A 14976-nucleotide genomic window follows, 5' to 3' on the forward strand; every position below is an offset into this window, starting at 1 on the left:
TCAGAGTTATTAAAATTTCCTACAACTGGCACTTCCATTAAATTTTGTTACTCGAGGGAAGAGATTAAGTTTGCCATACACATATACTTATAGTAGGGATTTTTATAAACATGATCATATTTAATCCTTTCAGTAACCTGCAAAAACTTCCTTTAACAGATGTGGAAGTAAGCCTCAGAGAGTCAGTGATTTGCCCAAGGTCCTGTAGTTATTAAAAGGCTTGCCCATATGAATCTGAAACCCAAATAACCCTTCTGAATTGTTAAACTTGCATCTGGTTCTTTGTAAGGGTAAATGAAAACACTTTTCTCTGTTTAAAAAAAAAGGCAAAGAGTCCAACTTCCCCTTGCCTTTTTTTCTTAGAGTGTCTTTTTGGAGGTCTAGTGAATCTGGGTGCTTCCCCTAACCTTTGACATAAAGATAAATCCCATTAGGAGTAAATCCCGTTCTCCAATTTCACAGTGTAGCATAGCTTCAAGATCACAGGCCAGTTAACTTCTAGGTATATGATAATGTTGAATTTTATCTGAACCCTATAATCCTGAGAAACAGTGAGGGATAACAACCCCTCTTCCCTGTCCCCTCATTCCACCCTTTCTGTTTTGGTAAAAGGCTTACCACAAAGAACCATCCTTCCCCATTTGACTTCCATAAGACTTAGTGATGATGCCTGCTTGTTTACCTATGACCCAGTTAGACGCAGACCTCCAAATTCCCATTCTTGGTCTCATACATGATTAGCTGAACAGTTCTGCCTGTGATGGTCAATGAGAATAAAACGCCTGTTAATTAAACTTTGGTTAAGTTCCTCTTCTTCCAGGATGGAACTTGGGCCCACTTTCGGCCTTAGCCAAAATACAACTATTCTGGAAGGGCCTTCTGGGAAAACAGGCTGGCCCCAGAACTCTACTAAAACAGTACCTGTTCTATTGTTCAATTTGCCACCCTTTCACCCCATTTCCCCACATTCAGTTAGCTCCAGCTTTGTTTACTCCTCTCCATAAAAGGAAAACCCTTTTAGTTTAGCTCTTCAGATGCTTACAGAGCTTATGGTCACAGCTCTATTGCAACAAGCCGACCCTCCCTTGCAATAATCCTCCCAAATAAAGCATCTGCTTACTAAATTTATATTTGTTTTGAATTTGACATGTGTAAAAGGATAGCTCTGGATTTGGCTCTGAGAACTCTTTAGAGCTGTATAGGAGATTGTCAAGAGGTTCAGCTTCTTGTCTCTTGGAGAGAGACATATTCTGCTTTGCTGCATAAAATGCAGGAGATCTTGTCCTAATGACCAAGATGGCCTTACCATTCTCCCTCACTTGACTAAACTTGAGGTGGTTTTTTTTTTTTTTTCCTGTCTGAAGGACCCTGACTTCCATTTTCTTAGAGCATTTACTTTACAGACTTTGTATTTGCAAATTCTTTCTGCCCCTTTGAGATGTGAATCTCCTCCCAGCTTCTGTCAGTTTCTCCCTTTAGTTATTTCTTCTCGAGGATCTGCACACCTTCTTTGAGAGGGTAGTAGCCCAATTTAGGTAAGTGACAATTAGCTAACATAGATGGCCTAAGCACTTTGATCAACCTCCTTGCTAATGTTTTCCAGCACTTTTCCACCAACTCACTCCAGGCATAAAAACTGCTTTTTGGGGGCGCCTGGGTGGCTCAGTGGGTTAAGCCTCTGCCTTCGGCTCAGGTCGTGATCTCGGGGTCCTGGGATCGAGTCCCGCGTCGGGCTCTCTGCTCAGCAGGGAGCCTGCTTCTCTCTCTCTCTCTCTCTTTCTCTCTGCCTGCCTCTCTGTCAACTTGTGATCTCTCTCTCTGTCAAATAAATAAATAAATAAATAAATCTTAAAACAAAACAAAAAAACAAAACTGCTTTTTGTTTTAACAGAGTTGAGGTCAGTCTTTTTCTTCCATTACAATCATCTCGAATAAGGTCTTCCTTACATGTTGAATTCTAGCCAGTGCAGTTTTTTGCAGTTTTTCTTTGGCACCAACATTGTGGTCACTTTGGTGCTAGCTTTACATGCAAGTAAATCTGTGACTATTGACTCGAGAATTACATTTCCTGTTCTGTATTGGGAAGGAAAGGTCTTCCTGTTGGCAGGATTGTTTTATTTCTCCAACAACTTTCATCACTAGCCTTTAATACTTTTGGATTGCTCTATTTTCCTCTGGAACATTACAGCATTTCTAGAAAAGCAGTCCTTTGTTTTTGTAAATTTAAGACTTATGTTTGGACTGCCTCTCATTTCTAAGACTTCAGAAGCTTTGTATTATTCTTTTGCCTTTTTGTTTCCCTCTGTATAGATACTGTGGGATGGTGAAAATACTTTATTTTGTTTGGGTCTATACTCTAGATTTATTATTCTACCTTTTAACATCACTACAGGCAGTTTGAAAATTACATGTCTTCCACACTACTTCTCACATCTCAGAAGCTCTTATCTGTAAAGCCCATTTAATAATGACCACGTAGCTGTCCTAGCTGGAGTTGGAACCATAGCATCTACATACCTACCTGGGGAAACTTTAGTTTTGAATTCTTTGAGGTTTATTTTCTTATAAACTTGTGACTTTCACCTTTTTGTGGGCTTAAAAATTGCAGATTGGGAGTGAGAGAGAGGCTTATTTCTTGGTTTGTTTTATAACTTGGTGTCCTAGCTTTGCTAACGAAATTTAGGTTACTTCAAATTTGCATTTTTATCACTCACGGGAGGTAATAATACAGAACCACCGAAAACCAACACAACAGAGTCAATACTGCTGTGTTGACTTTGATGTGTTGGTTTTAAGCCTCCTCCTGTTGTTCCTCCTCAGTGCCTTTAAGATGCACGGAATGCTGCCTGAATGACCTACTGACTAAGTTATAATGAAAACTGTTTGCTTCTCTGCTTTATATAATAACCCTCTAAATCACAAAGGGCATGCATACACAAGTAGTATTTAGAACACAATCTGATTAGAATACACAATAAAATGTGCTTAAAAACAGGAAGGGGTTCCTAGTTTGAAGGAATCTGAAGACATTTTCTTCTCTTTCTTTATTAACTATTCATTAACATTAACATGTGCTAAGCACCATACTAAGGAAAACTACAAAATAAAATAAGCCCCGAGAAATTTACAGATCAATAAGCTAGAAAGAAGAGAAATCACTAATTACAATATAGCAAGTTAAGTATGACGAGGTATGTATAGGGTGTGGTCAAGAACAAAGCAAACCCAAATGTGTTCGGGATAGTTTGGGGGCTTTCTTCAGGGATGGGTGTGCATGACATGAGATAAGGGTCTTGAAGACACAGGACGTATTGATCAGCCAGACAAAAAAGGAGGAAGGCTATTCAAGTTAGAAGGGACAGCATATGCATATAGCATGACATAGCATGTCAAGGACCATGGAGTAATCCTGCACAGCTCTATCTACCCACCTCACCCACCCCCCTATTTCCCACCATATGCTGGATACTGTGCTATGTGTGAGGGATCCAAAACCCAAAATCATCTACCCTGCAAGAGCCTTTTAGTCCAGCTGGAGAAAGGGACATTTTAAAAAAAATAAGAGCAACAATGAAGTCAGTGTTCTCATAGCAGTCTGTCTGAGCTATGGAGGGCACACTTAACTCCACCTGACATTATCAGGAAGGTTTCTAGAGGGTGTCATATTAGAGCCTAGTAATGAAATAAAAGTGGATGTTCATCAGTATGAGGAACAGAATGACATTCCAGGACACTTAATTCCTTCCCTCTCCCTGCAGGCAACCTCTGTTCATTTAAATGCAATTGTGAGGTACTGTACTCTTTTGTACAAAGCATTTTTCACTCAACATAACATTTTTAGAGATTTTTCTGCATTATTGCGTGTTTCAGTAGCTTGTTCCCTTTTCTTGCTGAATAGTGCTGGATGTAGGAATATATAATCACACTTCATATATCCATTCTTTGATTGATGGATTGATTGTAGTTTTTGGATATTCTGAGTAAAGCTGCTAAAACATTCTTACGCAGGTTCTGTCTAGACATATATTTTCATTTCTTTTGAATGCTTAGGAGTTGAATTGCTGGCTCATTATGTCTAGTTTTATAAGAAATTGCCAGATATTTCTAAATGGTTATTACACTGTATCTTCCTACCAACCATGTTGGAGAGTTTGAGTGCTCCACATCTTTGCCAACATTTGGCTCCATCAGTACGCTTGGCTATTCTGGGGCAAGTGCAGTGTTACTTTTTTGTCTTCCTGAAGACTGATGATTTTGAGTGAGTTTTCATGTGCTTACTTCTTCTTTGGTGAAGTATCTATTTACCCCTCCTTCAAGTACCATGTGCTTTATTTACCTCATGGCTTCTCAACCCTGCTTACCTATTAAAATATCTTAGGACTTCTGCTTTGGCCCCACTCCTACTCTGATTTAACTGTTACAGATTGGAGCCCCTGTCATTGGTATTGATAAAAACAAAACAAAACAAAACACTCTCGTGATTCTATGTGCTCCCAGGTTTGAAAACCTTACTGCTGTGGTCCAGTGGTTCTCAACTTCCGTAGGTATCAGAATCACCTGGAGGGCTTGCTAAAAAACACAGATTGCTGAGATCCACCTTCAGAGTTTCTGATTTGGTGAGTCTGGGTTGGAGCCTGAGAATTTGTCTTTCCAACAAGTTTCCAAATGATGTGATGCTGCTGGTCCTGGGACCACCGATTGAGAATCACTGCTTTAGCCAAACGAAACAACCAGCTTCTCAATAGACACCAATTTTTTTCAAGCTCTCCTTCTTGGATATTCTCTTCTTTCTGTTGAGGTCCCATCTAACTCTTTGTGTTCCTGGCATATGCTTTTTCATTCTCCAAAAACCCACCTGAGTGTCCCAACCTTCATGAAGTCTGCTCAGATTCATTTGCTCTATCATTTCTCTGCCACACTCTATTGCCAGGTCCTGTAGTAATGGTACTTATCACACTGTTTGGTTAATATCTGTTTATTTGTTCTCGCTGCAGCTCTTTCTGCTTCCACACAGTAAGAGTGCTATAAAAGCAGAACTCTCTATGCCTTGTTCTTGGAATCTTTAGCAACTAACTGTATCTGGCACATTACTTAGTTTCCACTATTTTATTTAAAAATTCTTTTGATTGTTGTTTTAATAACTGAGTGGCTGGATGACTAATAGAAAATGTAATATAGAAGTCTTCTCACATACTCCAATTCTTTAAAACTACAATTGACCACCTGTTATTAAGTTGGCAGCTGGATCATAGGAGCCAGAGAGCAAATCTACAACAACTAAAAATAAAAGCCACATATCATCATAGTCTACAGTTAGCATTACCGTTTTTTTTTTTTTATTTTGAATAAAAGAGAAAGCATAAAAGGGGACTTGAAAGGAATTCCTTTGAATTGAATAAGCCAGCAAATATAAAATCAAAGAAAACTTTAACAAGATGAAAGCAAAGTATGATTTTTCTGAGAGTATTACATTTGTTTCCTGAAGGCTTTCTTATCAAATAAGAAGTGCTTTTTAAAAAATCAAATCTCCAGAGAGTTCAAAAAAATAAAGTTCCATATGAGGATTGTTGCTAGGAATGCTGCAAGGTTTTATTGAAAGATTCACTTGCAAACTAAGATGGTAATGATAATGGCAAGAATAACAATTTCCTTGCCCCCATTGTGCAGGAGACTTTAAGCACCGTTCATGAGTACTCATTTAACCTTTATAAGAGCCCTAGAAGGTAGGTATAATTATTCCAGTTTCACAGATGACAAAACAGAAGCTGAAGGAAGTTAAGTAATTTGTTCAAGGCCAGTATTCAAACCCATTTTTGGTTGCCAGATGAATTACGGGATGCCCGATGAATTTGATTAACAGAAGGCTTTTGTTTTGCTTTGTTTTGTTACAAGTATGCCACCTGTAATATTTGGGACAGGATTATATTAGAAAATTATGCATTTTTTATTTGAAATTCAAATTTAAATGGGTGTCCTGTATTTTTATTTGCTAAATCTGAAAACCCTACTTTTATCTCACTCCAAAAAAATTGGCTGGTATCAGACGACCAGGTCGCATTGCCTCCTAATTCTTCTATAAAGGCAATCCCTAATTCACTGACATGGGCCGAACTTCAAACAGTAAGCACGGCATCTAGAACTTTCTGATAAGGACCTTCCCGTTCTTCCATCCAGGGGCATCACAAGCGCCGAGGTTCTGAGGCAGAAGCTGAAGGCTGTGGGCCTGGAGGCCAGGGTGGCGGCTGCAGAGCGAGTAGGCCAGAATTTGGCTGCCTGATGGGGGGCTTTGGCGATCACCGTGAGACACGTGTTTCTACTCTGAGCGAGGTGGGCGGCTCCTGAGGAGTTCCAAACAGAGTGACACGACCTGGCTTTTGTTTTAACGGGAGCAAACTGGCTGCTGGTTGGAAAACCCTGTGCAGAAACAGGGATGCATTGCAATTATTCAGAGGGCAACGCAATTGGCTGCTTTTCTCCATGATGGACTTCCTGTTGGCGGGTTCAGGCTTCCAGCGGCGTTATGCTGGGCTCTGGGTGTCAACTTCCGACTGGGGGCTGAGGAGAGGGGCATCACTGTCCCAGCTTTAAGGGGGAACCTGGTGGTGTTTCATACGGGGACCTGAAGGGACGCTGCTCCAGGGGCATCTTGCGCGCGTTGCGTCTTTGGGTGCAGGTAAGACAGCGCTGTGGGCAGAGAGCAATGTTCTCTCGCAAGGCGGGGCAACAAAGGCTATGGTGAGACTGAATCCCCGGGGTGGGGGGTAGCTGGTGGGACGGAAAGGCAGCAGGAGCACGTGATCGGACATGTTCTGGAGCCTAAATGAGACACTTCCTGGGATCCCCAGAAACAACCAGGAGAGACTTGGGGGTGGGGCTGGCGAGGTACTGCAACTGTGCAGGGGTCCAAATGAGGCTGGAAGACTTCTGTGATTAGTCTTCCTGTGACCTAATTTATAGCACACCTGGGTGGGCCTGGAAACATTAGGGTTAGGAAAATTAAATAAAAGAAGTTAAAAGGGACAAGAAACCACAAAAGGAGATACAAAAGGATATGGTGCCTTACAAAAAACCCCAATAAACGATTTAGCAAAATTTTAACTCCCTTGTGCCAGGTATGCACTCTTTGGACATTACCTCATTTATTGTTCACAACAGTCCTCACCTAGGCATAGATTATTATCAAGTCCCTTTTACAGATGAAAAAAGTTAAGGCCAGTGAGGACACAAGTAAGCAACTTGTACAAAGTCATGGAGATTTGAACTATTTCTGTCAAACTGTAGGCAGAGTTGTTTTTTTTTTTTTTTTTTTTTTAAAGTAATCTCTATGCCTAACGTGGGACTCCCACTCACAACTCCGAGATCAAGAGTCGATGTTCTAGAGTCAGCCAGGCACCTAGAGTTTGTGTTTTGAAAAACAGCTAAGCCAGTAAGCCTCCTAGGGAAAAAATGAGCTAGGCATATCTTAATGAGTTAGGCATAGTTCCGTAGCTAAAATAAATATGACTGAACTCAAGAGAGATGCCAAGAAGGGCAAGTCTGAAAATCACCACGAGGAACACTTACTACAGAGAGACCAGAGCTCCTGAAGAGGCAGGTTTCCAGAGTGGAGAGCTGGACTAGAGACGTCCACCTGTCACACACTTTGCCTCCATCAGGTGCTCAGCCATCTCCGATTTCTGTTGAGAAGAGCTGGCCAATGAGCCTCAGGGAACTTGGCCATTCATACCTCAGCAGCAGCCCACTCAGGCCAGCCACTTGCCGCACACAGGCACCGTGACTGCTCACCATATCTCTGGAATCCTCAAGTTATGGATTCTAGATGAAGGTCTCTGAATGCGGCATGGAAATACAGGCCCAAATCAAACAAAATCAAAAAGTGGTTAAGTAACCACTTTCTTGCTTCCTTGGGATGCATACCTCTGACTAATTCAGCTGACACTGCCTTTGGGAGTGTGTGTCCCAAGTTCTTGTTCATTCCCCAAATGATGAAAATGAAGAGATGGACGCATGGTTGATAAAGGGGAGCATCCAGGAAAAGAATTTTGTGAGGAAAAAACCAAAAAGTTTCAAAAAGAAGGTGACATTTCAGTCCTGGTCATAAAGACCCAAATTAGCAATCAGAATGCTTTAGTGTTTCCGATCTTCAGTGGCATAGCAGAATGCTTGCTTAGGGGCCTCGTCAACTACCGTGTTCAATTCATGGTCCAGACCTTTCCCAATGTGCACAGAAATTCATTATCTTATAAGCCCAGGTGACTTGCTTAGTTGAATGTTTTGTTAAATGCTGGAAGTTATATTACAACGTATTACTCAGCTTGCATGCCTAAGTATTACACAATCTAGCTAGGTAATTCTACTGTGGATGCCTACTAGATTTACCTGATCTGATTGTATGTAGTCAGCAAAAGCAAAAGTAATTACAAGCAGAATTCGAAAGAGCTCAAATTCTTTATAATTCATTTAAATGTTTGGTTTGTCTATAGTTTCCTTTGTGAATTGATGGTATAGCTCTGCCGTTTCAAATCTCAGCCTGATAAAAAGTACAGATTTCTGGGCTCTTTCCCTGATCATCTACATAAACATTTTCAACAGGCACCTTAGGTATTTGGATGTAAGTCAACCAAGAACTTTGCTTTGGGAAACAATGAATAGCCTCTCTAGGGTCCTTTAACATATCTGACAGCTTTTTAATGTCCTAGAGTATACACAGAAGCCTTTTCTCCTACACCTGGTAGAGTTCATTTGCCCTTTTGATTTAGCAGTGTACTAACCACTTACTTTTCTGTAATATTTTCCGTTATGCCATAGACTGGTTTTATTTTGGATCATGTTACTTTATATAAAAGGTGCTAACAACTTTGGTGGATATGAAAAAAATAAAAGAGCCTGAAATGTATAAATGTCTTGTGAAGTTTCCAGTCATTATATAAGAAAAGATTTGTCTATCATCTCTCTCTCCATCCATCCGTCTGTCCACCCACCCATCTACCTACCTACCACATGAAGTGTTTAATGTATTTTGAACATTAAATATATTTTCTATAAAATGATCTGGGAACAACAAAAGCTGATTTGAATATTCTTTTCTCAACCTTAGCACATACTGTCACTTTAATTTGCCATCCTTTAAGATAAAGTTCCAATCTTACTTCTGCCAGGAGCCTTTCTGGACCATCCTAGCTGTGTGTGATTCCCTGTTTGTAAACTATATCTTCATATGGTTCTTATCATAACATACTGCCTTTTTTTTTTTTTTTTTTTTTTTTTTTTTGTAATCCGTAGCCTTTATCCTCAATCAGTTGATATCCTTCTTGGGGGAAAACATGGGATTTTCCTTCTTTATTTCCATAGCAAAAACCTCAGTGCCATTCTTTAGTGTTCAATCAATAAATATTTGGTAATGGGTTTATTCAGAAGCAAGAGTAGGGTAGTGGTATGCTAGTGTATGTATAGAGCATTAATACAGAGTTCCGTTTTAAATACATTCAAGTCTTATTCCTCATGCATTAATGAAATATGTAGGCATAGATGATTGTAGAATCACAGATTTTTAGCTTTGGCTGGCTGCTTATAAATTATCAAGTATACGTCTATTATTTTTTACATGAGGAAATTAATATTCTATAGGGCACTAAGCTACCTGAAAAAAGGAATCATTTACTTCAACATTTCATTTCATACAGAAAACAATAGTTTTAGTTATCTTTGCATTTTTGGTAACACCTGGTTCACACAGAATAGGCACCCAAATGTCAGCTGAATGGATTGTTTCATGGAAATCAATTTCACTAACTGGATATTTAGAACTAGACAACGAATGGACAGGTTGTGCCTTCAGCTTCTCCCATTCTCCACAGGGATACCACCACCTACAATTGACCCATTAGCTCATTTGGCGGGATCTCCCTTGCTTCAGATACAATTCTTGTTTCCTGTTCATTCCAGATTTTCTTTGAGCACCTGCCTGAGCATGTGTTCTAGCTCTTCTTTCTGACTCCTACTGCATGTGTTAAAAACTTAATTATATTATATTCTTGCTGAATCTGTAACATATCTGCCTTTTTAATTACTTCTCTTTTCAGGAACCACAGATGATCTGGTTCAAGTGGTCTGGATGTTGGGGCCGATTCCACGTTAAAACCTGTTAAACCCCTAGGGCCTGCCTGGGCCTGCTTAGCCAGAGTGATTCCATGTTGCCTAGATAGCCATTTCATTGCCTAAATAGCCATTTTGTTGTTACCATGTTGCCTAGGTAGCCATTTTGTTGTTTAATAAATGCCTCAGCAGTTACTGATACCAGTTCCGGGTAACCGTTGCTAAAACACACACCTAAAATAAGGCCAGATAGGTAAAAGACATCCAATCAGCCAAAGCCACATACATAGAGGTCTGTGGTTGTGCCCTATAAAACTAGCCTGTAAGACCAAAGGTGGGTCCCTCTCTTCGGAGGTGGCCCTGGCCGGTCAGTCTGACTTCTAATGCGTGGCATAGAATAAGGCTTTGCATCACTTTCACTTTGTCTCAGTCTCATTCCTTTGATAACAGACCCAACACTGGAAAAGAGGAAACAGTGGACACCAGACAGAGGAATTTTCTCTTGGCCAGTCACTAGGAGGGACTGTTCAGTCTCCATTTTGATTGCTCATCCTCATTCATTGTTTTCCAAGTCTTTAAAAATAAAGTGAGATATTAGAGATAGGATTTAATTCTAAGCCCTCAGTTACAGTACAAGGGTTAAGGGAGAAAACCCAAGCATCTCCAGGCCACAATAGTGCTAATCAGTTACTTTCTGTGTGTTCAGAGTGTAAACCAAAAACCGTGGTTTGGATTTATTCCCTTGGCATGACCAACACTTGCTCCTTCAGATGTAGTGTTCCTGGAACACAGACTCACTCGGAGTAAAGATCAAACCGAATGGATTTTAGAAACTTCTGATCTAACCTTACTACTTTTACAGATAAGAAAGCTGAGACTCAGAGAAGTTATTGGTTTTAAGGTGATTCAATTGGATTGGATAGTGACAGATCTGGGACTAACACTGACCATGCTGTCTCTTTCATGGCAGCTGACTTTTGGTAACTGTCTTATTTTACTTTTTTTTACTTTTATCTGATATTTGGAGTGATTTTATGCCCATGTAGATGACCAATCTTGCTGCTGAGCCTCAAAGTTCCTTGAAATCTTCATATGCAGTGACTTCTGCTCTGATCCCACTTCCATCAACTCCTCCTATAGGTCTCATCACTTAACTGTCACGTGTCTAAAATATCTCAAATCTCTAAGTACAGCCTTCACTTTTCTCATATGCACTTCATTTCCCCTTCCTTTAAAGGCATAGGACTTTCCCTTTCTGTCTCTATTTTCTCCTTGTCAGTCCCCTCCTGTGTTCCCATCTTCCCTGCTCAGGTTCAACTCCATGATTCATCTAGTTAGCCAGTCTTTACTAATGTCCTCAATATTCTTTATTTGTTGTTTTCCTTTGCACTTATCTGACAAAAATCCAGCTGAATGTATTGGCTTTCTCCGTGCTTCTACCAGGGCTGATACAAGCCAATGGAGAAAGCTGCACAGCTGGGATGATTGATGCCTCTACAACAGTGTGATTCTCAAAGTATAGTCCCCAGACAGGCAGTCCCAGATTCACTCAGCATACTGAATCAGAAACTCTAGGAATAAAATACAACAGTCTGGATTTTAACAAGTTCTCCATGTAATCTTGATATTCACTAAAGTTAAAAAAAAATACTACTGCATTAAACCTTTGTCTTTAACCTCAATTGGCTATTAACACTAGCTGTCAATCTTTATTTGTTTTCTAAATTAGTGCCCCTCTATGTTTTACATACTAGCTTCTTTAAATCTCCATTCTCCTCCAGTCTGTGGTCCTGTCTCTCTTCTCTCTCTCCAGAGATCATCACCCTCTGACTTATACAGTTTGTGCTTGAACTCCCTTAAACCCCTGCCACCAAATCCTCAAGACTTACTGCAGCTAGTTGCAGTGGAAAAATGTTCCTCTTCATGTTGAGGGCGAGCCCCATATAACTGTGTTCTAGATTCCTTTCCCTGCAGCATCAGGAACTTTCTCCCTTTCTCTTCATGAAGTTCTCTGTCTCCACTGGCATCGTCAACACCGAACCTCATTACAATTTACATTCATACACTTGGGGATTTTTATTTTAAGTGTCATAGAAAGTGCTGTAGGATTTTAAGCAAGGGAATAACATTATCTGATGTAGTTGATGAAGAATTTTATCTTTCTTGTGTGGAGAATGGATTGCATGGGCTGAACCAAGAAAATCAGTTTGTTGTAGTGGAGATGTAATTAGCTTTGGGTTATGATTTGGAAGTGGATTTAATGGGGACGGGTGGAGAGAATCAAAGGTAATCCTAGTCTCCTTGGTTTTATCAACTATGTGGATAATGAAGTTGTTTATCAGAATGAAGAAGACTGGGAAGGGATAAGATGACTGGAGGAAAACCAAGAATGTTTTGGTCATGTTGAGTTTCAGTGGTTTATTGGAGGAGATCTATGAAGAGATAGGCACCTAAATGCCTGAGTCTAGAATTCCAGGAAGAGATGAGGAATACAAATTTAGATTTAGGAATCCTTCATCTATAGGTGACATTTAAAACTCTGTTATTTAATGAAGTCATCTTGGAAAAGTGTAGAAAGAGAAAGTAGGATATGGCAAAGCCCTGGGCTACTTTAATATTTAAAATGGGAGCATGGAGTGAAAGTTTCTAACACAGGAAGATGACAATGAGCACTTGGTATCATAGGAGAATTTCTCAGAATTCCCCTAATCGGTTCTTAACCAAATTTTGCTGAGAAGTAAATGAAAACAAGAAGAGAGAAGTAACCATTGGAAATGGCAACACAAAGGGCTGCATAGACCTTGGCAAAAACACTCACAATAGAATGGTAAAAATAGAAGTCTGATTACAATGGGATGAGGAAATTAAGTTATTGAATGAAAGTTCGGCCTAAGGAAAATCTGAAAGGTCTGTTAATCTTTCATTCTACCCTGCTCAATAGATTTCTTGAAATCAAAACCATTCCAAAAAGTGACTTAAGTCCTTCAAGCTGATGCCAACTTCTGGAGAAATAAGGGTGGTTATTAAAGACTCTAAAGATTATTTTAAGAGTTTAAATGAAGGCCCCGTGCAATTTAAACAGAACCAGAATGCCAAAAATCAATATATAGCTTCCAAAATGAAACTATTGATAGTTTCAAAACAGCAACTGCCATGGCAAAATTTGTTAAATAATAATAGGAACTGTAACAAATTGGAATCTGAATTTACCTGGGATAAGTGAAGTTTAATATGATTAGTCCACAGATATTTGAGAGCTGGCAACACACACACATATACACGCACACTCAAACTTGTCCTCTCATCATTTTTAGTAGTCAGTCCCTTTAAGATAATATGTTTAATTTCATGGATGATAAAATATGAGAAATTGCATCCTCATCAGCGTATATTTATGAAGTCCCTGGTGTATGTATATACATCGGAAATGAGCACTATGATTATAACAACATTGGGAAAATAAAACATATAAGGAATCTAGTCTTGGCTAAAACCCCAGCTCATAAAAACTGGCTAAAACATGCACCAAAGATGGTGAACTGGCCATATATCAAGGGTCATCTTAGTCTTCAGACTACAGAAATAACTGTTGGCCATACAGCTAGTAAAGATAATTATCATCACTGAAGGACACTAATAAGAGAGGGAGCCATGCATTTTCCATTAGAAGGTCGTTTGTAGCCAGAATACTATATCCGCGTACAGTTCACATATAATTGCTCAAATGCAAGATTTCTTTCATGGTGGAGCAATTGGGAAAGAGAATATTTCATTTCACTTTAACTATAGCTAATGTCATATATAATATTTCAATTGTCCATTCATTTACTCTGTCATACTTTAAGTTTGCAGGAATGTATTGAGCACTTATTATGTGCAAAGCACTGTACTGATGTTGCTTTGCATATATGCAGATAAGAATGAAATAAACCCCAAATATTAAATCTTTATTTTAGAATGGATGAGTTGCTGACATGCTGGTGCTGTTACCAAAGGGTGTGAACACCAAATGTTTAGTTCCTACCAGCTCATGACCCCCATCTTCATCGAAGTCCTCCTCTATCCCATCAGTCATCTCTTCTCCATCCGCATCTGGCCCTCCTTCAGCAGGCTCCTCTGTAGAGTGATCTGCATTCTCTGACACACATTCATCTTGGATCAGCTCTATACTCTCTTCCAATTGCTTCTTCTGAGCTTCTGGGGGGGGAGAAAGCAAATGACTACTACCTTGGGTTGCTCACGAGCCATTTGGATAAACCATGAAAAACAGTCTATGAAAGGGTACATCTGTGTGAGGAAGATAAGGTATTATTATGTTCCACTTGAATTTATTCAGTCATGTAAATTATATACCTATACATGTGTGTATTTTCATTTAAGTAGATTTATTTTTTAAATGGAATTATCAAAAATTAGGAAGTCCAGATGGTACTAGTATATAAGGTAATAAAGATTTACTTGAAGAGATGGATCTTCCTGGCTGTATATATTCTTTTCTAATAGGGATATGCTCTCCGAGGAAAAAATACAGCAAAAATAAAGGGCAAAAATCAAATGAAACATAGAACCTGTTCACTCAAGTGAAGAAAGTTCATTGACAAGTTCAAATCTAAGTGAAAAAGACAAAAATGCACTGAGGAAAAAAAGTACAAAAGCACATGCATTGTCTTCCAGACAACTTGTCTATGTGAACAATACTCTGACATTTTAGATTCTAAATTCCGTTGGCAGATGTGGTTATCTGCAGTGGTTAAGAACAAAATTCTGGCATTAGATTTACCAGCTTTGTGATGCAAAGCCAAAATGGTTAACCCTCCTTGTGCCTCAATTTTCTCATCTGTACAATTAGGATAACTACTTCTTAACTTCCAGGGTTTGGAA

At 39.4% G+C, this 14976-nt stretch overlaps 1 protein-coding gene across 12 annotated transcripts in view; it reads right to left on the reverse strand.

Annotated features, from left to right (window-relative positions):
- RALYL (RALY RNA binding protein like) overlaps nt 1–14976 on the reverse strand; it is a 713948-nt gene that overhangs the window by 24695 nt on the left and 674277 nt on the right. For 11 of the 12 annotated variants that reach the window (XM_059166125.1, XM_059166124.1, XM_059166115.1 and 8 more), the window contains one exon: nt 14120–14292. The exons of the other annotated variant lie outside the window; for it this stretch is intronic. In XM_059166125.1, coding sequence (XP_059022108.1) covers nt 14120–14292 — 173 coding nt within the window. The remainder of the gene's footprint in view (nt 1–14119; nt 14293–14976) is intronic. 12 annotated transcript variants of the gene reach the window in all.

Source organism: Mustela lutreola, chromosome 3 (genome assembly GCF_030435805.1).
Source record: "Mustela lutreola isolate mMusLut2 chromosome 3, mMusLut2.pri, whole genome shotgun sequence".
In the NCBI taxonomy this organism is placed as follows: Eukaryota; Metazoa; Chordata; class Mammalia; order Carnivora; family Mustelidae; genus Mustela; species Mustela lutreola.